The sequence below is a fragment of the Prorops nasuta genome, unplaced genomic scaffold, assembly GCF_024137725.1.
Source record: "Prorops nasuta isolate Cenicafe-Biocafe unplaced genomic scaffold, Cenicafe_Pnas_1.2 PNAS00003, whole genome shotgun sequence".
Classification (NCBI taxonomy): Eukaryota; Metazoa; Arthropoda; class Insecta; order Hymenoptera; family Bethylidae; genus Prorops; species Prorops nasuta.
In genome coordinates this window covers 2,677,021-2,700,463 of record NW_027116800.1, presented here as the reverse complement: position 1 = coordinate 2,700,463, position 23,443 = coordinate 2,677,021, and the positions used below count along the sequence as shown (strand labels likewise).

Genomic DNA, 23,443 nt, shown 5'->3' with positions numbered 1-23,443 from the left:
GTGCAGAAGTCGATCGATCCGAACGCCTAAAACTTTGCGTGAAACGCTAAACGTAAATAAACCGAACACGTAAAAGTTTAAGTAGAACCGCAGCAGAGCAAGATAGTGCAAAGCTTCTCGGCAACTCTCTACCATTCGAGATAGGCTAAATTCGCATCACTTTATTTTCAAAGCAAATTCACCTATTAACGGTATGCCAGGAATTGAAACATTTCCAAGCGGATGTTCAAAGACCTGCATGCTCATTCGAGTTCAGCATCGTAACTTTGAAATTGGTGAAGCAAAACGTATGACATTGGCCCTCTCATATTTTTTGTCTCCATACAATCTACCACACTCGGTTTTTTTCCGATGACAAAGGGTGCTAACAACTAAATACAGTGCAACGATCAAAATTTCGTGGTGCGCTAATACTGGAGGATCTCTACCCATAATAATCATTCATGCTTGTTTACGCATACCCATTGGTCTCATAGAAATATAATTATTTGATGGACATTACAAGCGCCTGGTATGGATTTAGCAACGCAGCTGGAAGTGATTGAATTAGCTTTCAGAAATTAAACTATTCGGAATACCGAACGCAGTAGTAACGCATAGTAATGTGCTTATATTGCCATCAGCAGAGAGTGATTTGCTTTATGGAACAAGAAGTCCGAAATTGATTGGCATGATCCATGTTTGTATCGTATGAATAACAGCCGACCTGTTTGTGCTTATTGCGAAAAGAAGAAAGGTGAGAAATAAATGCGTAATGGTTTAGCGTAAGAATGATAAATGCACATAGATTATGCAACTGTATTGTAACCGTGTAATTATCTTCGTGTATAAATTAGAACGAACTGTTATCAGTATTGATCGTACTTTGGTAAAAAAGAAAAACGACAGAAGAATGTTGACCAATGCAGAAGTGATAATTTCTCGGTAGGAATCCAATATCATTGAAGCGATTGCCTAAACTCATTAAGCAGAGACTCTGAACGTGGTATACTACATATTGTACACCGTTAATCGCTGCAATGCCATATCGAGCTACTTAAGCTGGCCTCTTTTTATGAAAACCAGTCTATTGCGCATAGAAAAGAGATATTATATTCAAAGGTCTCAGTCAACATGAAAAAGTTCTTTGATATGCAAAGTATATTACGGTGAATATAGATGGCAAGGTAGCCAAACCAGAAGAATTTTCTTAACCCGAAAGTATATTTTTAAAGAATTATACTTATAGCCCATATAGACATAATATATTTTCATACGCATTGTCACAGATGGAGCGTGGGTTTAAATGTTTTCTTGCAAAACTTGCCAACGAAAGAGATACCGTATAGTGCAAGAAAGAAGCTAAAATCAGGCAAAAACAGAATTGCACGCCCGGAGCTTGACCCACCTTCCGGTCAAACACATGAATATTAATAAGGAAGAATTAAGCATGACATTGATGCTGGTGACCACTCAATGAAAACGAGGGATTATTGAAATTTGCTTAATGCACGTGGACACGTGGGAATGACATAAAGTAATTTACTTAGCATACCTTGACGCTACTATTAATTACTGCATTTATCGTTATCATGCTTTTTAGTTGAATTCTAACTTTTACTGTTAAACGCCTGTTCAAAGGAGAACATAACAGAAAAACGCTGAAAAAGACTCGTCTAACGTTTGATTCGAGGACGCAAGAAAAACGTTTTAAACATTGTGGAGCACCGAAGGAGAGATGCAAGTGGAATAACAAACTCGACGTCATAGATAAATAGCAGATGGATCAGTGGGCCGTATATACCAAAGAAAATAATTAAGTGTAAAAAAGGAAAGACGCGTTTATAATAGACGTTTGCTAAATCTTCGCGAGATTGAGATCGATGCTGTACCCACTTGTTTGTTTAGTCGAGAAGATTGAAATTTAGAAGGATCTACGGCAGAACGTGAACGAAGGTGTTCTCCATGAGCTTCAGGCATCATCCAGGTAGACGAGGAGAAAGCCACGGGAACGTGGAAGATGATGAGATTGACGATGACATCGTCTTCTCCGGTAATAAACGGAAGCTCTGGCGCAATTGCGATACCAGCTTGCGACAATCTTACCGATTTAATTCATCGAACAGCCGGGGCAGATAAAAACATTGAATTTGTTTGGCGTAATACGACTGAGATCGACCCCTTTGAAGGTACCGCTTTATCGCTGACAATGGAGAATATTACCTGTTTGGAGCATGCTCCCGGATTGACCAACGCTATGTTTCTCAAAGCTATCGTTTTGGCAGTTATGACGGTGCTCAGTCTAGCAGGTAGGAATTATTCATACCACGTCGAACCTACTATTTCAAATAACTGCATAGCGTTAAAAGCACTTCCGAACGCTCCAAATTCAAATACATATATAGAGTGTACCGTGTGTGAATTTGCTTTCAGTCATTTATAATAAATATATATATATCTATATGAGAGAAAGCCGTATGAAAATTAATCAGATTATCCTTTCAGTAATTATTAATTTTTTAATAGCAAACGTTGTAACTATATACTCCGTGGCAAAAAATCGACGCGCTCAACATAACTATTCGGTTATATACACGCTGATACTGCATCTGTCAGTGGCCGATCTACTCGTCACGATATTCTGTATAGGTGGAGAAGCATTGTGGAGCTACACAGTCGCTTGGATATGGGGCAACGTAACTTGCAAGATTTTTAAGTTCATGCAAGTCTTCAGTTTGTATCTCAGTACCTTCGTACTGGTATTGATCGGTATCGATCGTTTCGTAGCTGTAAAATATCCAATGAGGGGTCTCAATGCAGCCAATCGATGTACACGTCCAATTCTCTTCGTGTGGTTACTCTCCTTGGTTCTAGCCACGCCACAGGTAAAACACCAAACTAATAATAACAGCTATTACTACAACAGTCATTCAACCCTCATTGAATAATAAATTACTAGCTATTACTTGTATCCACCAATGTGATGCGTTGCTTCAATTAACACGTCAATCATAATTAATTCATTCGTCGATTGTAAAAACTTCTAATTAACTTCCAGCACGTGCTCAAGTGATTATTGTGTTCTTACGATTATGCTTTATGTTCATACGTAGACATGTTGTAAATTATAATAATATTGATTTTCACTGTCTAACGTTAGCTATTCAAGCTACAATTTTCGCTATGAAATAACAAAAATTAATATCAAATCGAGAAGCTATTTTTTTAATACTTATCCTTTAAAATTTGTATTTATAGGAAAAGTATTACAGAAGGATTTTATCTGTTATTGTTTTCGTAATACGAAATTTCTGATAATTCGACGAAAACAGAATTATAGAGTATCATCATAGTAATGAGAGTATTAACAGATACAATATACTTTGACTTTTTATAAGAAACTTCGAGCTAACGTAAAGAAATGAATGCATCAATGCCAAAATTAATTATAATAATTTATAATAATTCATAATCATGCGATTGCATTTACCGCTTTGAATTTCTTCAAGTAAGCACGTTTAACTGACGTGAACAATGAGTATGATTCATCAAAGTAGGTAGAGATATCGAAGCTTTTATGTAATGACAACTGATTTAACCACAAAACCTACAAATCATTAATTTGTTGGTTTGTTTGCTTTAATGTTTAATTCATTCTTTATTTGTTTTCCTCGTTAAAAGCATACATTACATGAAATAATAATTTAACAATAGAACTACCAGATGACAAAAGTAGATTACAATAATTTATATATTTTTAAAGACAGATTTTGTTGGTTAAAAAAATAAAAACTTGACTACATTAATAGGTCTACATTATCAAAAAATAAAAATAATGAATTTTTTTATTACAGCTTAATTGTTATTAAAATAGGTAATAAATTCCACCTATCTACTCACATCAATAATAGAATAATGCTAAAACACTGAATCATATAAATAACTTTATTTATCAAATACTGTAATAGAGTATATTCAAACATAGTATATAACGTACGTTCACACCGTATAATTTATCAAAATAAGTACTGCCTTACATCAGAATTTAAAAACAATTTTCAAAATTATAAAACTATATAACAAATTGCGACAAATTACTCACGAATTATGATTTCTCATTATCCGAAAGATCTGATCGATCTTCATCTGCGAAATAAACGCACTTGGCAGAGTGTTCTTTTTTGTAATTTTCTGATTTGACTTTTGTATTGTCTATTCCTTCGCTCCGTTGGGAACCGGTTTTACCACACACGCATTTTCTGCTCTTCCTTCTACGCCTGCGTCTACTTCGTTTACGACGATTACATATACACCCTGACGATCTGCGAGATCTTCTTCGCGATGATCGCCTTCTAGAACGCTTACGCCTTCTTCTACGCTTTGTTTTACACGTACACCCGCTGCTGCTTTTCCTTCCTTCGGATCTTCTGGAACTACTCCGCCTTTGCTTCCGTCTCGTCTTTATACATCTTATATTCAATAACCCAAGCTCCTGATTAATTATTGCTTCGCTCTCAGCTGCTGGGCCCTTTGGCAAAACGTAACGTGCTCCATTTTTCATCAATATACCATACGTAACACCACGTTTTAAAGCTGCTTGCATCTAACAAATAATAAGAGACAAAAAAATGAATCAACCTCATCGAGATTGATATTTCAAATTTTGTACATTCTTCCAATGTATTTTGATTAATCGTTCTTATGAAATACAAAGTATAAATATTCATAATGTCAATTATAGAGTAATTAGACGGTAAGTTCATTTCAATGTTCGCATCGCTTTATGGCCCGCAACTTGTAAAAACACTTTAACAATTAATCACTAATTTTCATAAGACCTTCGGCTTAAAAAAATAAGATAGAAATCAGAAAAGGTGATTCACCTCACGCTTAACAACATCTGATGGTAAATTACAGACAGCACTTATATAGCGCAAGATTTCTTTCGACGTAGATCCTTTGCTCTCGCGAAGATTCCTAATAGCTGCCATCACCTGGCTTAAAGCTTTCGCTGTTAACTTTACCATTTTTATACTCTGCAAATAAGAATCTACTGTAGATATAGAATTACCTAATTATTGCTTAATTTGCTCAAATTCAATAAAATTTTAAATTAATCACTTTTAATAACCTGATTAACGACTGTAACTTTATTTTCCAAAATGATTCATTCTTGTCGTAGCCGAATTGATGTTGATTTACTTATTGTAACTATTCACTTAATTTATTATCACTTTATCCTAACGATATTATGCATTATTACATTTTTAGAAATATAACTGAAAATTTCAAATAAAATTAAAATATTTCCTGCCTATGTAAAAATTTGGCAGGCTTTATTTATATTGTCAAATGTTTTAATTACTTAACGATCATAGCGATATTACGATTATCGAGCGCATTCCATTTGTTTTAAAAATATATAAATCGTACAAATTCGCGCGTAGTAAAGAAAATAAAGCTAATGTTCGGTGCATATATTTTCAATTGTTCGCAACAGCGTTGCTTTCTAATGGAAATTCCATTTTAAAATTTTATCTATGTTTTATATTTTATTCTCAGATAGTTATATTTCACGTGGCTCAAGGTCCCTTTATAGAGGAATTCACGCAATGTGTGACTCATGGATTTTATACGGAACCTTGGCAGGAACAGCTTTACTTGTCCTTAAGCTTATTCTTCATGTTCATCTTACCACTGGGTATACTTATAACTACATATGTATCGACTGTCATTACACTTGCGCGTGAGTAGCCATACAATAAACTTTTGTATGTTTCACAAAGACTATAATATTAATAATAAACAAAGTATTGATTTTTAGGTAATGAAAAGATATTCAAAGCAGAAGTAATGAATGATGATAGTTTGCACCTCGAAAATATAGAAGCGAACAGGCGAAAATTAATGCATCGTGCAAAGAATAAATCATTACGTATAAGTATTGTTATCGTTGCGGCTTTTATTTTATGGTGGACGCCGTATTACACCATGATGATTATTTTTATGTTCCTAAACCCAGATAGACACGTGGGTAATTCTTTATACAAAATAGAATCTTGGTAACTAAAGCCCAATTTAACAGAGAGCTGTCTAATATTAGTATTGACCAGAAAATATCATTTTTAGCTGAGCGAAGAGCTGCAGAGTGGAATATTTTTCTTTGGCATGAGCAACAGTTTGGTCAATCCCCTCATATATGGAGCCTTCCATCTTTGGCCAAAGCGACACCGAAACTTTCGGTAGTAGATGCTGTCTTTTTTAAACAAAATGTTCTCTATTAATACGTACTTTAATTAAAAATTAAAATTAATATTAGTTCAAGAAAAGATACGTCGTCCCATTCTTAAGAACTATAATAAAGCTCAAGATCAAATTTGCTTATTTTCAGAGAAAGGTTAATGACAAATCGACGAAGCGCGAGTAACAATACCAGCAGCACAATCAGAGAATCACATGCAATGCGAATCCCATTTCTGTCACGAGGCATCTCTACAACTGCATCTGCTGCACAAGGGATCCATTGATATATAAATACATTACATAATTTGATAAACTGTTCTCACAACATTACCCAGATTTAAATCATTAAAATTATATAATTATTACTAATAGTTTAAAAATATTTCTAAATGATGAGTGATTTGTACTTCAAATATATCTCGCGATCGCCATTGCTTAAATGTAAAACATTTCATTAATTTTTTATAAAATGAATTATTTTTTAATTAACGATTTTTAATCACTTAAATATTTCACTTGAAGCTAGATTAAAACCAAATATTTCTTCAGTAATTTCAATTGTAATATAATTGTTTTTCGCTACAGTAATTAGATTATCATTTCACGAAACACATATAGTATTTAATTACGTCGAATACTCAATTATATCAATCTTTTATAAGCTACTTATTCATACGCCACAATCATACAAAATATCAGCTATTTTATAGATTTATGGTGTTTTAGAAATCATAATTATTAATCATATTAAATAATATAAAAAATGATCTAAAGGTGATAGTTAATAAAAATAAGCTTTTTATACGCTACAGTATTGTATTAGATATTTCTCCTTATAGTTCAAGGTAGTCCTGACATCTTTTATATTTTCCACTTTTCTATAGAATCATACATATTTTTCTTTTATTAATATAAATCGTTAAGTTGCCTTCAGCAATTTATACGACTGCATTTTACTTTTATTTCAACAAACATATTGCAGGTAATATTAAAGTCAAGTTCTCACACACAATGATGAGTTTAAAAAATTTTCTTAGATTACAAAATATTTTTAATGATACGAATTTTGTTTATATAGGAGAAGATGTGTAATAAATCAAAATGTTTCCATTTGAAAAAAATGAGCTTGACCTTAAATGACCTTAATCATGTAATTTGAAATAAAAGAAGTAGCCTTCTTTAACGCTGTGGAAACAATACAATTTCATTAGGAATATTTCTTTTAAATATTCCGTGTAAAACAAATTCTTGAACATCCTATATATTTGTGTTGGTTTTTTTTGTCTTTTTAATCAAAATAAATCAATCAAGAGACACGGTAGTGTCTCGACGGCAAGTATATATAAAAGTAGATAATGACATGTCTATAACGCCGAGCACTACCGTGTAACTTATACAGCAAGTTTAGCCGTCCCAATTTTCAAACCGATTTTATAATACTCAATGCTTAATATAATCGTTTATTAATTCTATTCTAACTTGCTGGTTCCAGTTTCAATTATTTATACTTGGCAAAAATCTACATACATTTCGGTATCTCCATATCGTTTGATAAAATTCTAAATAATTCAACATGGTGTAATTTATTCAAAGAAAATCCTATCATGAACAACATTCATAATAGTAATACGGCCATTTGCTTCTTTAAAATTAAACCAACTAATCTGCAATAGATTTCAGAAAATGCTAACCATCTTTACAATCTGATTGATGCTACAAAAGAATTTATATTTTCAAGTGAAGTTTTCCGGGTTGCAATAAAAAATTTTATTAAAATAGAATTGAATAAAAGATGGCTATCAAACGAAAATACTCAGTATCTCTATAAAATAAAAAGTAATGTATTTGGCCACACACAAATCAGCCATCAACTTTCCAAGAAGGCACCAAATTTAAATAACTATAGATTCTGCATGGGTCTCACTCCAAATTTTCTTACCAACAATTTCTAGAAAAAAGAAATTAAAACCTGTATGTAAACTGCAACATCCCCTTAAAAATAAAATACATTTTAATCGAATGTCCAATATTCAACGATCAAAGAAGAAAATGTGATATGAAAAAAGTTAGCTCTGTAATATCCTAAAATATACCGATGTGTATAAAACAACAATTAAATTTACTGACAACACCTATAATTGCGAGAGAAAAAGAATAAAAAAAAATAGGATTAAATTTTCTTTTGTTACCTTTTTGTAATTTCTCTTTATATTATACTTAAGATATAAATGTGTATTATTTAAACAATACAAGCAAGGTCGCTAGTACTTATTATTTAGGAGATGCAATAGTAAATAAATAAATAAATGAAAATTATACTTAGCGATTAATAAAACGATTTTTATGTTAAAAGATATTATTTACAATATGAGTTTCTTTGCTTTTAAAATTGAATTTCGCACCTCAGTTGAACAAACTCTGTTCATTTCAATCGCTTAAGATACATAGAAATTAACCTTAGCTGAGTCATAATTGATAGAAAGTTTCATTAGCAGCTATTTCTCGCTGACTAGTCTCGTAAGTTATCATTATAAGATTAAAGCTATATATCAATATGATAATTAAAAAATAGAAATACAAATATATAAAATAAGGTAAAATAGCAAACTCAAACTTAATCCTTATACTTCTATAATCCAAGTAGAAAAAAATACGTTTACTTCGATATTCAAATCACTTATAGTTTGAGTGATCCATATGAAGCTGGGTATTGCCAAAATCACTCTACATTCAGCGGCTATTTCCTTCTTTTAAAATACTTGTTTTTTATTTTTAACAAATCAACTACATACCTAATCCTAATTATAGATGATATTCTTTAAAGTAAACACACAAACTACTCTAAACATGCTACTTACTGACTTGTGTAAAAAATGGTTCAAGTTGTGCAGTTTATGTTAAAGTGCTGATATAAATATCACATCCGTGCATATATAATTTATTTTATAGAAGTCTCTAATTTATTTTATAAAACAATGATAGACATTTTATAAAGTATAAAAAATATAAAAGTCGAAAAAATGAAAAAGAAAGGACAATAGTTTTATCAATTAGGTGAAAGTTTATTTATTTGCACAACAATGCACTGGAAGATAGAAACGAGAGTAAGAGTAATAAGTAGTGTAACAAAAAAGAAGATAATTGTTGGTTGCTTCTATCTGTGTAAATTGAGTTTTCTTTTATTAACGAATAACTAATATAAGATAAATATTTTGGTTGTTTCGTGACTGCCGTTTAATTATTTATTACTTCTCTATTTTCAATAGTACCCCTGATGCAACGGGACTTAGAAAAGCGAGCAATTATACTCGTTTCCACCCTACGCATCGGTTCGTGTAACAAATAACACTATTAAAAATAAGGAATACAATTTATCTATTTAAAGCTAAGCGTTGTATCGAAATGTATCGTTACATTTACTTTTTTTTTTATAAACAGACATGACATTTTTTTCATACTGGTTTTACATGTACACACGCACACACGTAAATTGCCCAGTTTTAAATGTTTCGAGTATGTCAATTTGAAAAATTCTACATTTCCACAAAATAGCCGTGAAGATTATAGCAAAACTTTGTTGTTGACGTAACATTAATTACGTGTTACAATAATTAAACGGAAAACAAATCAGTCCAAAATCCACAAGCACTTTTACGATAATCGCTCTCTGATATGCAGTGCGTTGCCAAAACTTATATCACATTTCAATTATAAATCGCACGCGCGCCTTGAGGCTTTTCTAACTTTGGACATTTTTAAGAATCTTTCCGTATGCAAGATCTTCGTCGCTGTTCCCGAAATTTTCGTTTTGCACAAACGTATTTACAAAATGCCAGCAATATTGAAAACCAATTCTGTAACTTGCTATTTATCCACTGGAACAATTGTTGAAAAACAATTGGAGCCATATAATTAACCATTTCTGATATATCATACATAAAGTGAGCATTGAGATAACTCGTGCTACTAATCGTAAGAATTAATATCTTGCCTTTAGTTTTTATTTATAGTATATCATACTTGTATAAATACGTTAGCTACTTCGTTATTACCTTTCTATTGAAATTTCGTTAGTTATTACATTAAATATGATTAAATTGCTATTTTAATTCTTAATAGTATTTGTAAAAAATGTAATCTATCAGAATAAAAATAAATTATTAAATAATAGTACAATACTCATCTATAGAGCAGCCGTCTATAGAAATTTTGGATTCTTATGAAATGAAAAGTGTAAGAAATGTTTTAATTGAATGTGTAGCACGTGTTATCTCTCTTTTCATAATTTATAGCATATAATATTTTTGTAAAAGTTGTCAGAGATATAGGTACAGACGTATTCCTAGTGACACAGTTTAAGGAAGAATTTAAATATCTTTATACATACGCATGCGACTTTTAACACTTTAATCATATTAATTATTTTTGTTTGCTTCAGTCACTATATATAATTATTTGTTTATATTTACATGTTTCACTACGGAGTACGAAAATTCAGATGACTACGATGCTTTTCTATGCCACATATTCGTTACACATGTTATATCACGTTTATTACGCTTACGTGCGTATTACGTTTCTTGCAATAATATTGAACACATAATCGAATACTAACTTTGCATTTATTCCTTGCTTACGAGCAATAAGAGCTACAGCCAAAATGATCTTTATTTTCATTTATATCGTACAAATCTCATTCTTATAGTTATAAATCAGTATTTTATTGCATTTCAAAGATGCTTTATCGGAATTAAATAGCTAGTTTCATAATTGCATTCTTTAAAATAGTTTACAATTTAAAATTACGTAAAAATATCGTACACACTTCACATGAGGTACTATTATTAACAAAGCCTTTAAAAAATACTGAAAATACTAGCAACGTTGCTTTGAAGAAAAACCATCGGAATCATCTGGAGTTTACCTAAACATTTGAGAATGATCATAAGGATATACTACATAAAAAACAAAAACAATTACACGAACTAGGAGAAATGAACAAAATAAAACACTTGCTGAATCTATTATAATTTAAGGACACAAGTTTTGAGATGTGTACTGGATGAAATTATAAATAATATTAAAGTACAAATTATTTTATAATGAAATATATACTGTAATAAATAGTTACTGAAAATTTACCGTATTAAATATTTTATGAAATCATACTAATTTTTGCAAGCAGTTTTCTTAAACATGTTAATATTTTTCACAAAATACTTAAAACAGTTCATCTTTGTTGTAACTTAATCAGTGCAATTCAACAAAAAACTAATAACAGCCGTTAAATTTCAATAAAAACAAGATTTTGTATAATTTTAATCTAAGTACAGCATGCATGTAATTAAAAAGGAAAAAGATCAAAAATAATATTTTTTACTTGAATTCTAACGGAAGACCTCGTTTAATCCAAACAAAATATTTATTAAAAGTTAGAACGAAGTTATAGAGAACAAATAATAGTTCTATATCATGTTATTAATAATAGTCGAATTAACTTGAAAAGTTCGTCTAAAACTTTTGAAACACTGTTTGTTTATTATATCATAAAGTAATAAATATTTTGAAGCAAACTGAACAAAATAATTTATTCTGAATATATTGATACTCTATGCATATGAAAGATTAAATGTTCTACTAGATTATGTAGTTAAATGAATTGACTTTATGCTTATATATATTTATATATACAAAGTAACAATTCGTATGCTACAGAATAAGATATTTTAAGATGCTATAAATTTTGTGACTTTTCTTCGAACATGTTTATTATTTTTAACTTGTAAATAAAACATCATGTGCTTATATATATTATACATACTTTACACTTTATGAATACAATGAATTTTATTAAATATGCTCGTTAACGTTAACGAATACAATAATATATTCATTCATTGTTATATTTCTGGTACTGAAATTCTTGCTAAGTTGTATTTAAGAAGCTAAAAGTAATACAAAAAAACGTTTATATTTTCAAAATAAAAAATCTTTGATATAATACTTGCACATTGTATATTTCCTTTAATTAAAAAACTTCCTAATTAGATTGTCATTCTTGGAAGTATGGATGCATGGAGAATGCAATCTAATACGTAGACCAGCTTTACGAGACCCTTTGCTCCTCTATAGGGATTGGCACCAAATCAAAATTTTCAATAACACAGATCTAACTGTTATCGTTTATATATCATTGTTATATTTGGAGATCCTTTATTATTAAATATTTATATTTATAACGATTCTTTTGTTATAGTAGACGTATATAAAATCTGTAAAGAGTTACGCAAGATTATCTTCGTTAAAATTATTATTTATTTCTTCGAAAGCTAAATCATGTTGATGTCTAAATGGCTTCATTAGCTCCTTGTCATCTTTGAAAATATTTGCGTACGATTAATAAATATTACAACGTTGCAAAAAGCATCTAAGTTCTCCTTCAATGTGAAGCTCTCCGACCAATCGTAACGATATATTCAGATAGTGTTTAAAAGATATTTCGTTAGATTAATTTCAGTCCAATACACATTCCCAACCTCTGTAGATCACTCTTACGGTTCGTATCACGCTACATACGACGAGTCAACGCCTTTGTTACTTAATTTCTCTTATTTGTGTATATATAAGTCAGCAAATAATAAAACGATTGACTCGTAATGCATTCAAAAAAGACATACACGCATAAATGTTCTCTTAATATTTTTAAAATTAAAGACTATTGGGGGGGAAAGATGTGGAGCTATTACTGTGGGCCAGACTTAACATTGAGCCACTGAGACTCTCGTCATCTGGATAAGATTCTTTCGATGCCTCAGCTATCGCCAGAGCACTGCAATAATTTAAGTTGCAATATGTAGCATTTAATTACTAATTACTTAAACTATTTATTTAAATATTTCATATAAGACATTTAGTAAATAATGGCTGTGCTCTCATGTATTTTAAACAAATTATTAAAGACTTATATCAATAAAAATCCTACCTGAATCCTATTCTTGCACTTTCCTCATCAAACTGTTGCAGTTCACGCTCTTGTCTCTCGTGCAGTAACCTTATTCTCTCACTACGTTCTCGAAGGAATTCTTGTGTTTCAAACTCCATCTTTTGTTCTAAAAGCCCTCGCCTAACAGATACGCGATCCTCCAACTCTCGCCGTTCTCGGTTTCTTTGAGCCTCAGCTTGCATTTTATTTTTGGATTGGTATGCCATTAGAATCTCTAACTCGTAATTTAATCGTTCCTTTATGTAAAAGAAACAAAAACTTTAATTTATAATCATTACTTAAATACTACTACTTCTATGAAACGGAAAATTAAATTTTTAAATTAAGCTTCACAGACTCATTGATTCAAATAATATATTTTGTATTATTTAGAACAGTCATTGATGCTGTGTGAAATTTCATGTCAATATCTACATTAATGAAATAATTTCCGTCAATTTTGCGGATAACATAATTTTCTTATTATCATTTTTTATGTCTAATTTTTTTGAGCAAATAAGCCGAACTAGATTTTATTTGCGAAATGAAATTTCTGGTTCAAAAACATTGAGAATATAGCCGAAAGCTTTTGGTAATGGAACCATGTTACAAATCATTTTCTACAAGTGATACAATGAGTTCAAAAAAGGGAGAAAAAATATATGGAAGCTAAAAAACGCCCAGGACGAGCAAAAACACACCAATAAACGCCGTGTCATGGAAGTCAAAGATTTCACACTCAAAATACCGTCGATTTTTACTAAGAGACCTTTCCAGCAAAACATCTTTGACTTCCTTGATGTAGTGCTGTTAGATAGATTTTTTGGTCATTTGCAGCGCTTTTTGCCTTCAACACATTTCCTCTGCCTTCTTTGAACTCATGATGCCACTTCTACAAATTTCTTGATGACATAGTTTCATCAATGAAAGCCTCTTGCAACGTTCTCAACGTTTTTGCAGCAGAAATTTTATTTCCCAAACAAAATCTTAAGCTTTTTTGCTCAACAACGGGCATATACCAATTACAAGCTCAGATCTACAGATGTTAACAGAAGTCAACAAATTGGTACATTGCCTGTCACACAAATTATATACTCGCGTTGACTTCTGTTAACTGCTATCGATCTGTATCCGTTAATGGTGGAATACATAAAAAATTAGACATTACAAAATCGAAACTATTTCACTAATGCAGATATTAATTTAAAATTTTTTACCGATATCAATGACATAGTTCTAAAAAATAAAACAAAAATTTTTTCGAATCAATAAACCCGCGAAGCTTAAAATGGGAGCATACAGTGCACTGGACAGTTGATTAAGCAATGAGTGATTCTATCATGTGATTGTTTGAAGCTTCCCTTGAAGCCAATCAGATAAAACAATCACTGACCGTACACTCAAATGTTCAGTGCGCTGAACACACTTATTGAAAATTCATCTTACTTTTGTATCAGAGTAATAAATCTGTCGAATTTACATAAATTTTATGAATATTTCTTTAAAATACCATGCATTACCTTAAGATTATGGCATTCGACTTCTTGTGACTCGTCCAAGCGTATACTTTGCTTTTGAAGCATTTCTGCGATGCTTTGTTCGTATTGATCACCCAAAAGTGCGAGCTTCCTCCTTTGTTCTTCTTTTAATTTTTTAATCACTGCCTTTTGCTCTTCCTTTACAGTCGTTTGTAAAATTTGAGCCTTTAATGCCTTATATTGACGTGTTTGTATTTTGCACGTTTCTCTAAATTGTTTACGGATCTGCATTTCCTTTTGCTGCAAATAAATGAAAACGTTATTTGAAGAAAATTTTGTTTACTATTTAAATAAATTTTGAAATTATATTACCTTTAAACTTTTTGGTTGTTGCTTAAGTTCAAGTGCATGCTTCTTCCGCAAATCGCGTTCCGCTCTTTGCATATAATCCTGCTGATTGGAAAGCTCAGTTGCGTGTTGACGGTGCACTTGCTCTTCGCGAAGCGCATGGACTGCTCTCTGTTGTCGATATTCCAATTCTTGAGTTTTCTCATGGTGTCGTAAAAGCATGGCGTGTGCTTGCTCCAACTGCTGCTGTCTTTTATTCAACTCCTATATTTGCGTATTTTAAATAAAATGAATAATTAATTATTTATGGTTATAATTAACTACAACACAGAGAAAGCATACTAACCTCGCGCAAAAGCTCCTGCTCGAGGCTATGGAAAATAAGTAGCTTTTTTCTGCGAAACTTCCGAATTTCCAAATCCAAATATTCTCGTTGGCCTCGAGCAAGACGCTGCTCTTCTTGTGCCTCCATTTGCCTTAAATTATCTTTTTGACTTTGGAGTGTAGCATCTCGTTGTCTCTTAGGAGTTACCTCATCTTGAGAAAGCTCTTTTTTCCATCGCTCTTTATATGCCTTGAAAGAAAAACAATAGTAATTAATAAAATAAAACGCGCATAAAGTATAATATCAATGATTCTAAATTATAAAACTTACTTTGTACTCTCGTTTTTGTTGAGCTTCGAGCGCTTTGCGATCAGCTTCTTGTCTACCTGTTATTTCTTTGTGGAGTTTCTTCTCGGCATTTTGGTTATGTTTCAGTTTACGCTCTAATTCTTGCAAATGCCTAAGTTGCAATTTTTCTAATTCTTTACTAAATTGTTGTAATAAAGTTTCGTATTCCTTATCTAACAACTGCTTGTGTGATTCCATTTCCATTTTACAACGTTCTTCTAATTTAACCTGCAAAAACATTAACATGCAAAATTTAAAATGGCTTTAACAATATATCACATTATAAAAACTTAATCGAGATTCTTACCAAAGCACCTTGATGTTCTCGGCGCATTCGCTTGTATCCACTCATTTGCTCATGCATCTCCTCTTGCATATGCTCCTTTTGTTGCTTCGTAACAATTGACGTTGTTCTTATGGTAGCAAAATTATTGGCACCATGTTCAAGAAGATTGGCAGTGACGCCAGATATTTTATGCCGATTTCTAACAGATCCGGTAGAATAGTCATTTGCATCCGCATTCGGCAGTGGCAAGCTATTCGTAGAGGAGCTCTGTGAACTTGCAGATACGCCCATAGACTGAATTGAATGTTCAGAGGTAATTGAATTACTCTTGCTGCTGTCGCCACCTGTTTGTTCGTCAGGAGTATCTGTTAAATACATATGTGAATATTTTTGTAAAACTTATATATATATGTCTAATGATAATGAAAATGTAAAAATTCCTAAAACAAAATCAAATAACTGCATACCATCCGCATCACCAACTGTGCTCTCAGTTTCACAAGAATCAATCATTAAAATTTTCTTCATTTTACGATAATTTAAATTATCCAATTCTCTGACTGCAGCTTTTGTACGTTGTATTAAATCTATCAAAACCTGCTGTGATCTTGCCCTCGTAACAAACTGATGCTGTAAAATTCATAGCCCATAAGAAGACAGCAATAATAATAATAATGGTATTCTAGTAATGTTTAGATATAATTAACAGTTTTGTAACTCACAGATAACAATTTACCAGAAGTAGGTCTTTCATTTGGGCTTTTTGTAAGACAAACTTCAACAAAGTGACGAAAAATATCTGTCCAATCAGGAGAAGTGACAGTGGGTGTATCATTCTGAGCAATATGGTATAAAGCACTCATAGCATTCATATTAAAATAGGGAGGCTTTCTTTCAGCTACAATGAACAAAAAAATTGATTAAGAATTTTTAAATTTAGTTTCTACTATTTTATTTTAAAGTACATTTATTTACCTAATTCAATACATGTTATTCCCAAAGACCAGACATCCACTTTTCCATCGTACTGTCCTTCATCCATTGCCAAAATAACCTCAGGTGCCATCCAATATGGAGTACCAACAAAACTATTAGCAGGGCATTTAATACTTGCAGATCCAAAATCAGCTAATTTAACAGTCCCATTTTCAGTTAATAAAATGTTTCCTGCTTTAACATCTCTATGAATTCTTCCAAGTAAATGAAGATAATGTAAGCCACGTAAAACACCTTCACAAATTGCAGCTATTTCATCTTCTTTCAATGGTCTCTTATGAACTTCTATGATATCAGATGCAGAGCCGAGGCAATATTCCATAACAAGCTATATCAGAAGATAAGAAATAAAAAATATATCAGTCTAATCTGCATTAAGCATCTAATATTACTCATTATACTGACCCAGGCAGTATGGTCCCTGAGATAACAGCCCTTATATTCTATGGTATTAGGATGGTTTAACTGTCGAAGAAAACGAATCTCTTTTAGAATATCCTGCCACTTTTCCACCGTTTGTTTACCCAAATATGACATCTTTTTGATAGCCACAATTTCTTTGGTAACCAAGCATCTTGCATAATAGACAGCTCCAAAACTTCCATGTCCGATTTCACGGAGATCTTCAAATATTTTCTCAGGATCATTTTTTTCAAATAATTCTGCTATTTCTGGATCCTTAAGGTTGCCAGGTCTTGGAACAGCAGGCATAGTAAAAGAATTGATTGATAGTAGGCCGAGGCCAAACTACACAACTTGCTTCAGTCTCCTAGTATTCTTATTATCCAATTCTTCAATGTTTTTAAAGCTTCTGTCAATCCATTACCAGATGAAGCATTCTATCTATGACCACAATACATCAGTAATTATGTAAAATATAAAATATCATAATACAATTTAATTAAAATTATTTAAGTAGGTTAGTATTTTCTGAATTATTTTAAAGGATTTACCAAGATAATTGTACAAGAGAGTACAAATACTGAGAACAATACTGTGCAACTGATAAGCCTCAGAAACCACAGTTCTGACAGGAAATATGGAGATCATTTGATAGTCTATTATTATCACTGCTATTTTGCTTTTAGGCTTAATTATCGAAGGAAAAAGGAAATACTACCGCGCACTAGGTTAAACTGGCCATTCATTGTATAGAACCACGAATGAGATTGGTGATATTATTGACTTATAGGCAAAAGATAATATGTAAGAAAAGTTTTTCTGTGTTTGGAGATGAGATGTAGGTAACAAGATATGTAAATTTGTAAGCAAGACAGCCCTTTAATAATTAAACAACACAAGGAAGAAAAAGGACAAAGACGGAACAGCAAATGGAGAATCGACGTTTCGTTGAACAGAGCGATCGCAAACATAGGCTGATAGGTGAAGTAAGCGTTTGAGAGAGGGATGGAGCAGAGAAAGAGGGGAGGAGGAGAGGTGGAGTGATAGAGGAAGAGAGAGAGAGAGAGAAAAGGGGGGAGTAAGAAATCTCAGTGTGATGATTGAAGCCGACACGAAAATGCAGAAATGCGGGCGTAAGGAGGGTTGGGTCTTCCGAACTTCTCGCAACACTCAACGGCAACGAAGTCGCGTCAGAATCAGGAACTTCATAACTAATTACAATTTGTAAGAGCAGACGAAAAGAAAGTATGGAATAAATATTATAAGTAGCAGAGAAAAGAATAGGCAAGGAATGGTATTAGATTGTGTCGCTCTGACGTGGTTGAAAAGGCGTTGCTCGCCTATTGTGACCGGTAAAGCACAGGCACCGACAGATTTGATCCTTCCAAAATCAAGGTCCTGGAAACCCGCTACGAGTCCCGGTCGCTGAGAAAAAAATAATATTCACCTCCAAAATGGCGAGGGAGCGGGCAGGGAAGCATGCGCGCAACTCCTAGTACTTTCTTCAGCTGAAGAAATTCCTCTTGCAAAAAGCACACGAACCCTGGAGCATATTAGATGCCAGAAATGCTGAATTTTCGTTCCGCCTAAGCACCGCACCCCGGAAAGTACACGCCCCGTACGTGTCACGAACGTACGCACACACGCGCGGATACACCACGACGACCACGACACTAGCAGCGGCAGCTTTCAACAATACGGTTGACTGGCTGAACTGATTCCCTTGGGCTCCCTGTACTCCTGCCTGCTCCCAAGTACTCCCTGCTCTCCTTCCTAATACCCACCGTCGCCCCGGACACACGACTCACACGAGAATTCGCAAAGTTTTTGACGCCTATTCGCCTAGGTTCATTCACTCATTCGATAGGCAACCTCCCTATTCGATGATCTTATTGCTGCTGCCCCTTCGTGAGCAATCCTTCAACCAAACCTATCCCCTCTTCTCTTTATTCTTTACTAATTACTTGTCCTTCCTGGCCTCCTGCCTCCTGGGCAGTCCTGGGGCCGGCTGGGGCTCCCGTATAGTGTATAGTGTTATGTATGTATGTACTACATACATACAGTAGGGCAATTCTGTTTAGGGTGAGGTTCACCAAGCCCGGCTTGGGGCTAGCCGGGCTAAACTCATACAGCTCATGTAACGGAAACTAAGCTACTTTAGCCCGAAAGTATACCATATTAGGGTGAACCCTACCAAGTCGGGTTAACTTAACCCAGAGTTAAAGTGGTATAGTTAATGTAACGTGAACTATACCACTTTAACTCTAGGTTAAGTTAACCCGACTTGGTATATGTACTCTTGGTAGGGTTCACCCCCTTAGGCCCTAACCCCCTTAACTCACAAACTCACCCTTTTTAAAAAGTTCACAAAGTTGCTACCCGTGGCGCTAGGTTGAATCTTTACAATATACATTGGCATGGCAATAAACGAACGCAGGCAACGCAGCATATTTCGTCATTCTTTAAATAACGTGGACACTGTGAGCACCAATAGGATTACAATTGCTACTTATTCTGACGTCTCTGGAATCTGCTCCAAAAAGTCCCTAACTTTATAGAAGATAGCGAAAGAAGACATAAATCTTTGATGTCTTTTGACTAAAATTGGTAATTGAAGTGTAGAAAACTGTTGTGAAATATTGTAAAGTGAGATATAAAGTTATTTAATTTAATACTTTTAAGTGAATTTCATAAACAGTTTTATTTCTATGGCTACTCAAGAAAGTGGTATATTTGAAAACAACATGCGAAAGACATTTAAATCCCAATTGCAAGAATTATCGGTTAAATATAAATTGCAATTAAAGTATGACATAATTGGGAAAAATGTAGGTACTCATATCCCAGAGTTTACTTGTACAGTTAAATGTGGTGATTGGACTGCTGAAGGAACAGCATATACAAAAAAAGCTGCAGAACATAAAGCATCAGAAAATATGTTGTTAAAACTAAAAGACAAAGAAACGTCATTGCCTCTACCCTCTGATGAAACAATTTCAAAATGTCAGGTTAAGGATGAAAGTAATTCTAATTTGAAATGTAAAAAGGATAATTATGTTGGGAAATTAAAGGTTAATATTAGTGAATAAACTAAAAAAAAGTTTATGTCATATATTTATTTTAATAAAAATGTTTTTTAGGAAATGTGTGATCAAAGGAGATTAGGAGCACCAATATATACAGAAGAGTCAATTGGTTCTATATATATTCCTAGATTTATGGTTACTTGTACTTTGTCTTCATGTGCTGAAAATGCTACAGCATTAAATAAAAAGCAAGCCAAGCAAGGTGCTGCAAAGAAAATGTTTGAGCGTCTTAAACAAGTAAATGATGGTATGGATACAAGTTTAGATAAATTAGGTATAAAATTTTTAAATCTTAATGTTAGAAATTCTCAAGAAGAAAAGACAAAAAAGATTGTAGAATTATATAAAACCATAACTAATACTGAAACCAGCAATGATATAGTAGAGTGTAATGTCGACAAATGGCATAATATTTTCAAATCTGTTTTCAAAGAGAAAGAAACTTTATGGAAAAATTATAAAGAAACAATAAGCTCAGATGAAAATACTGATTTTGACGGGTTTCAGTCATTTGTTAAAAACACTTTTAATTTACCTATAAAACTAATTAAGTTACATAAACGTGATAATAAATATATGGTGGGCTATAAAATAGATTTTGAGCCTGTCATCTTAGAGATTGGAACTGGTGAGACTGAGCTCTTAGCAAAAGTTGTAGCAACAAAAAAAATGATTAAAACTATTGACATCTTGTTACAGTAATTGTAAATATTTGTATTTTTTAAAAGATGCTTGTTACTAAATCAATTTTATATTTTTAAAATGATTAATTTTGTATAATTAAGTCTTTATACATATATATTTTCTAAAATATTAAACATATGTGATGTATATTATTTTAATAAATTTTAACAAAATTTAAGCAAATACTTATTAAAATAATTTTAAGAAGCTTCTCGCTATAAACTTCTGAATTAGTCTGTAGGTTATTTACAAATCAAATTCAAAAGAAAGAGAATCCTCTCTTCAGTAACTGAATACTCTTATACTTTCTTCATCCCTTTACATCAATCCGAGTTTTCTTACGACAAAGTATTACGTCGAGATCTTACGCGTAATCTACCTGATTAGCAGAACTTAACGGATAATTTTGAGTATTCATCAGAAAATAAATTAAGGTTGATGAACACTGACTTCGGAGTTGCTCGTACACTCGGGTAAATATATTTGTTCCAAGACAAAGATGAATTTAAAAGGCCATACTTTGTTGGCGGACAAGATTTCTTCATATCACGCGGCTTAGCTGATCAGTACCTGGCCTAGCACCGAATCACCCATTTTCTAAGCAATAAACCGATCGACATTGACGAACACTTACTTATCTATACATTAATGACTAATCCAGAATTACGATTTCCATATTTTTAATCAAACATTTTTAAAATATTTATCAAAACATTGCTTGTATTTTTAAGGTGGAAATGAGCCTACACAGGACATTAATCGAACGATTATTTCTATATTTTTAGTTATATGTTACAGCTGTTATTTGATTCAATTCTAATAAAAACTCGCTACAACTTTATTTTATATTTTTTTTGTATATATATATTAATTATAATAATTACAAAACATTAAAAAGAACACAAACATTATCTATTAAGCGATAAATAAATATATATTTTACTTTAAAAATGTAGTTGACAAATTAACGTATATATTTCAAAATCCTATATATCTTGTATAAAAATATTAATTATTTTATAAAATTACAAAAAATTTTAGTACAATTTCGCCAGGATTTAATAATTGGTTATTGGAATTATTTCTAGATATAGTAAAATAAAAAATTAACTTTTTATCAGACTTTAATAAAATGACAGTTGCACGATACAATTATTATAAAAAAAATCATTCGACAAACATCGTGTTGGAGCTCATTTTCATCTTAAAAATACAAGTAATGCATATATATATATATATATATAATTTAAATATGTAAAAATATAAAAATTCTAATTTATGCTTAGTCACACACATTGGAGTATCAGGTATATTAGGGTTCTTTGATTTTATTCTGTTTATATTTCCATCGATTTATTGCTCGGGATTTAGTGCTAGTCCGCAGGTAAACCTCGTGGTGGTGTGGGGAAAAGCCTTTTATGCCAGCGAAGTAAAGCTTTTTAAATTCATCTTTGGTTTGGAATGAATACAATTCCTCAAGTTTAATTGTGTTCAAACTCAAAATACGCGTTATAAAGGACCTTGTTGATTTAGGTAGTGGGAAAGGCTTCGCACATGTCGCGTCTTACCCTGACCGGCATTAGACCCAAACATTCCACAACAATAAAACTATGTGACAATAAACGCGGCAAAAATGGAGACATATATACAGGTTTGTTCTTTTTCACACTGTATTATTGAATTAGTATAATTAGTTTAAATAAGACACAAACATGCTTTCTTATTCTAACTTATTATACTAATGCAGCAATGCAGAGAAAAAGAACATCAGACCTTATATACTCATATTATTATTAAATTCAGCATGATCATTTATATGCACTATTAAAATTTATGTTTCTGTTTACTGATACTTAGACTTAGAATACCTTTCACCAAGTCCTGTAAGGTAAAATTTTACCACGTAGGAATACCAAATTTCAAAAATACGTATGCTGATTGGTAATTCATAGCAAATTAGCAACCCTACATGGTAAAATTTTATCTTACATTACTTGGTGAGAGAAACCCTTATGCAGTGGAGGAATCATTGTAATAGAAAGTACTGTGACACCATCCCCGGTAGTAAAATTGTTCGGGATGAAGTCATTTAAGTCATTATGGGCATTATGGCCAGAAATTCAGTAAGTTTTACGTCATTTGGGCCAATTTTGTTACCGAGGATGGCACTTAGAGTCTGTATTCATATAATAAATGAAACTGTAATGACTAATTTTCATATGTACTGTAGTAATACAAGCTACACAGAAAATCGTTGCATCCTGAAATTGCTACACATTGAACATT

General features: G+C 32.2%; 4 protein-coding genes across 11 annotated transcripts; 2 read left to right on the top strand and 2 right to left on the bottom strand.

Moving 5' to 3' along the window:
* Positions 1 to 8,279, top strand: CrzR (corazonin receptor). 4 transcript variants are annotated; one of them, XM_066725032.1, is made up of 6 exons: positions 1 to 2,288; positions 2,629 to 2,864; positions 5,542 to 5,725; positions 5,804 to 6,009; positions 6,109 to 6,221; positions 6,371 to 8,279. In XM_066725032.1, the coding sequence occupies exons 1-6, from the start codon at positions 2,000 to 2,002 to the stop codon at positions 6,504 to 6,506; spliced, it is 1,164 nt and encodes a 387-aa protein (XP_066581129.1). In that variant the 5' UTR covers positions 1 to 1,999; the 3' UTR covers positions 6,507 to 8,279. The 4 variants fall into 4 exon arrangements, with proteins under 4 accessions (XP_066581129.1, XP_066581131.1, XP_066581128.1 ...); XM_066725034.1 differs by having other exon boundaries at positions 2,506 to 2,864; XM_066725031.1 differs by having other exon boundaries at positions 2,506 to 2,864; positions 5,804 to 6,013.
* Positions 4,085 to 5,132, bottom strand: LOC136786148 (probable ATP-dependent RNA helicase DDX46). Its single transcript, XM_066747681.1, has 2 exons — positions 4,863 to 5,132; positions 4,085 to 4,582 (listed from the first exon to the last, which is right to left on the bottom strand). Exons 1-2 carry the CDS (start codon positions 5,004 to 5,006, stop codon positions 4,085 to 4,087), a joined length of 642 nt encoding a protein of 213 aa, XP_066603778.1. The 5' UTR covers positions 5,007 to 5,132.
* A 289-nt stretch (positions 8,280 to 8,568) lies between the features above and the next one.
* Tao (Serine/threonine-protein kinase Tao) lies at positions 8,569 to 19,208 on the bottom strand. 5 transcript variants are annotated; one of them, XM_066747140.1, is made up of 12 exons: positions 18,835 to 19,208; positions 17,391 to 17,828; positions 16,965 to 17,313; positions 16,712 to 16,887; positions 16,457 to 16,619; positions 16,011 to 16,354; positions 15,686 to 15,931; positions 15,377 to 15,604; positions 15,055 to 15,294; positions 14,725 to 14,982; positions 13,205 to 13,461; positions 8,569 to 13,051 (listed from the first exon to the last, which is right to left on the bottom strand). In XM_066747140.1, the coding sequence occupies exons 2-12, from the start codon at positions 17,694 to 17,696 to the stop codon at positions 12,931 to 12,933; spliced, it is 2,688 nt and encodes an 895-aa protein (XP_066603237.1). In that variant the 5' UTR covers positions 17,697 to 17,828; positions 18,835 to 19,208; the 3' UTR covers positions 8,569 to 12,930. The 5 variants fall into 5 exon arrangements, with proteins under 5 accessions (XP_066603237.1, XP_066603241.1, XP_066603238.1 ...); XM_066747144.1 differs by having other exon boundaries at positions 16,011 to 16,333; XM_066747141.1 differs by having other exon boundaries at positions 17,391 to 17,824.
* A 624-nt stretch (positions 19,209 to 19,832) lies between these two features.
* Positions 19,833 to 22,036, top strand: LOC136785756 (interferon-inducible double-stranded RNA-dependent protein kinase activator A homolog). Its single transcript, XM_066747007.1, has 2 exons — positions 19,833 to 20,458; positions 20,528 to 22,036. Exons 1-2 carry the CDS (start codon positions 20,096 to 20,098, stop codon positions 21,173 to 21,175), a joined length of 1,011 nt encoding a protein of 336 aa, XP_066603104.1. The 5' UTR covers positions 19,833 to 20,095; the 3' UTR covers positions 21,176 to 22,036.
* Positions 22,037 to 23,443: the final 1,407 nt, after the last annotated feature.

Excerpts from the sequence above, each read along its gene's own strand:
- CrzR (XM_066725034.1), top strand. The coding sequence starts at position 2,000 with ATGATGAGATTGACGATGACATCGTCTTCTCCGGTAATAAACGGAAGC. Across the intron at positions 2,289-2,505 it reads GACGGTGCTCAGTCTAGCAG|CAAACGTTGTAACTATATAC; the intron begins GTAGGAATTATT and ends ATTTTTTAATAG. Across the intron at positions 6,222-6,370 it reads AAGCGACACCGAAACTTTCG|AGAAAGGTTAATGACAAATC; the intron begins GTAGTAGATGCT and ends GCTTATTTTCAG.
- LOC136786148 (XM_066747681.1), bottom strand. The coding sequence starts at position 5,006 with ATGGTAAAGTTAACAGCGAAAGCTTTAAGCCAGGTGATGGCAGCTATT. Across the intron at positions 4,583-4,862 it reads CAGATGTTGTTAAGCGTGAG|ATGCAAGCAGCTTTAAAACG; the intron begins GTGAATCACCTT and ends ATTATTTGTTAG.
- Tao (XM_066747140.1), bottom strand. The coding sequence starts at position 17,696 with ATGCCTGCTGTTCCAAGACCTGGCAACCTTAAGGATCCAGAAATAGCA. Across the intron at positions 17,314-17,390 it reads TCAGGGACCATACTGCCTGG|CTTGTTATGGAATATTGCCT; the intron begins GTCAGTATAATG and ends CTTCTGATATAG. Across the intron at positions 13,462-14,724 it reads TCGAATGCCATAATCTTAAG|GAACGATTAAATTACGAGTT; the intron begins GTAATGCATGGT and ends TTTTACATAAAG.
- LOC136785756 (XM_066747007.1), top strand. The coding sequence starts at position 20,096 with ATGGCTACTCAAGAAAGTGGTATATTTGAAAACAACATGCGAAAGACA. Across the intron at positions 20,459-20,527 it reads ATTATGTTGGGAAATTAAAG|GAAATGTGTGATCAAAGGAG; the intron begins GTTAATATTAGT and ends AATGTTTTTTAG.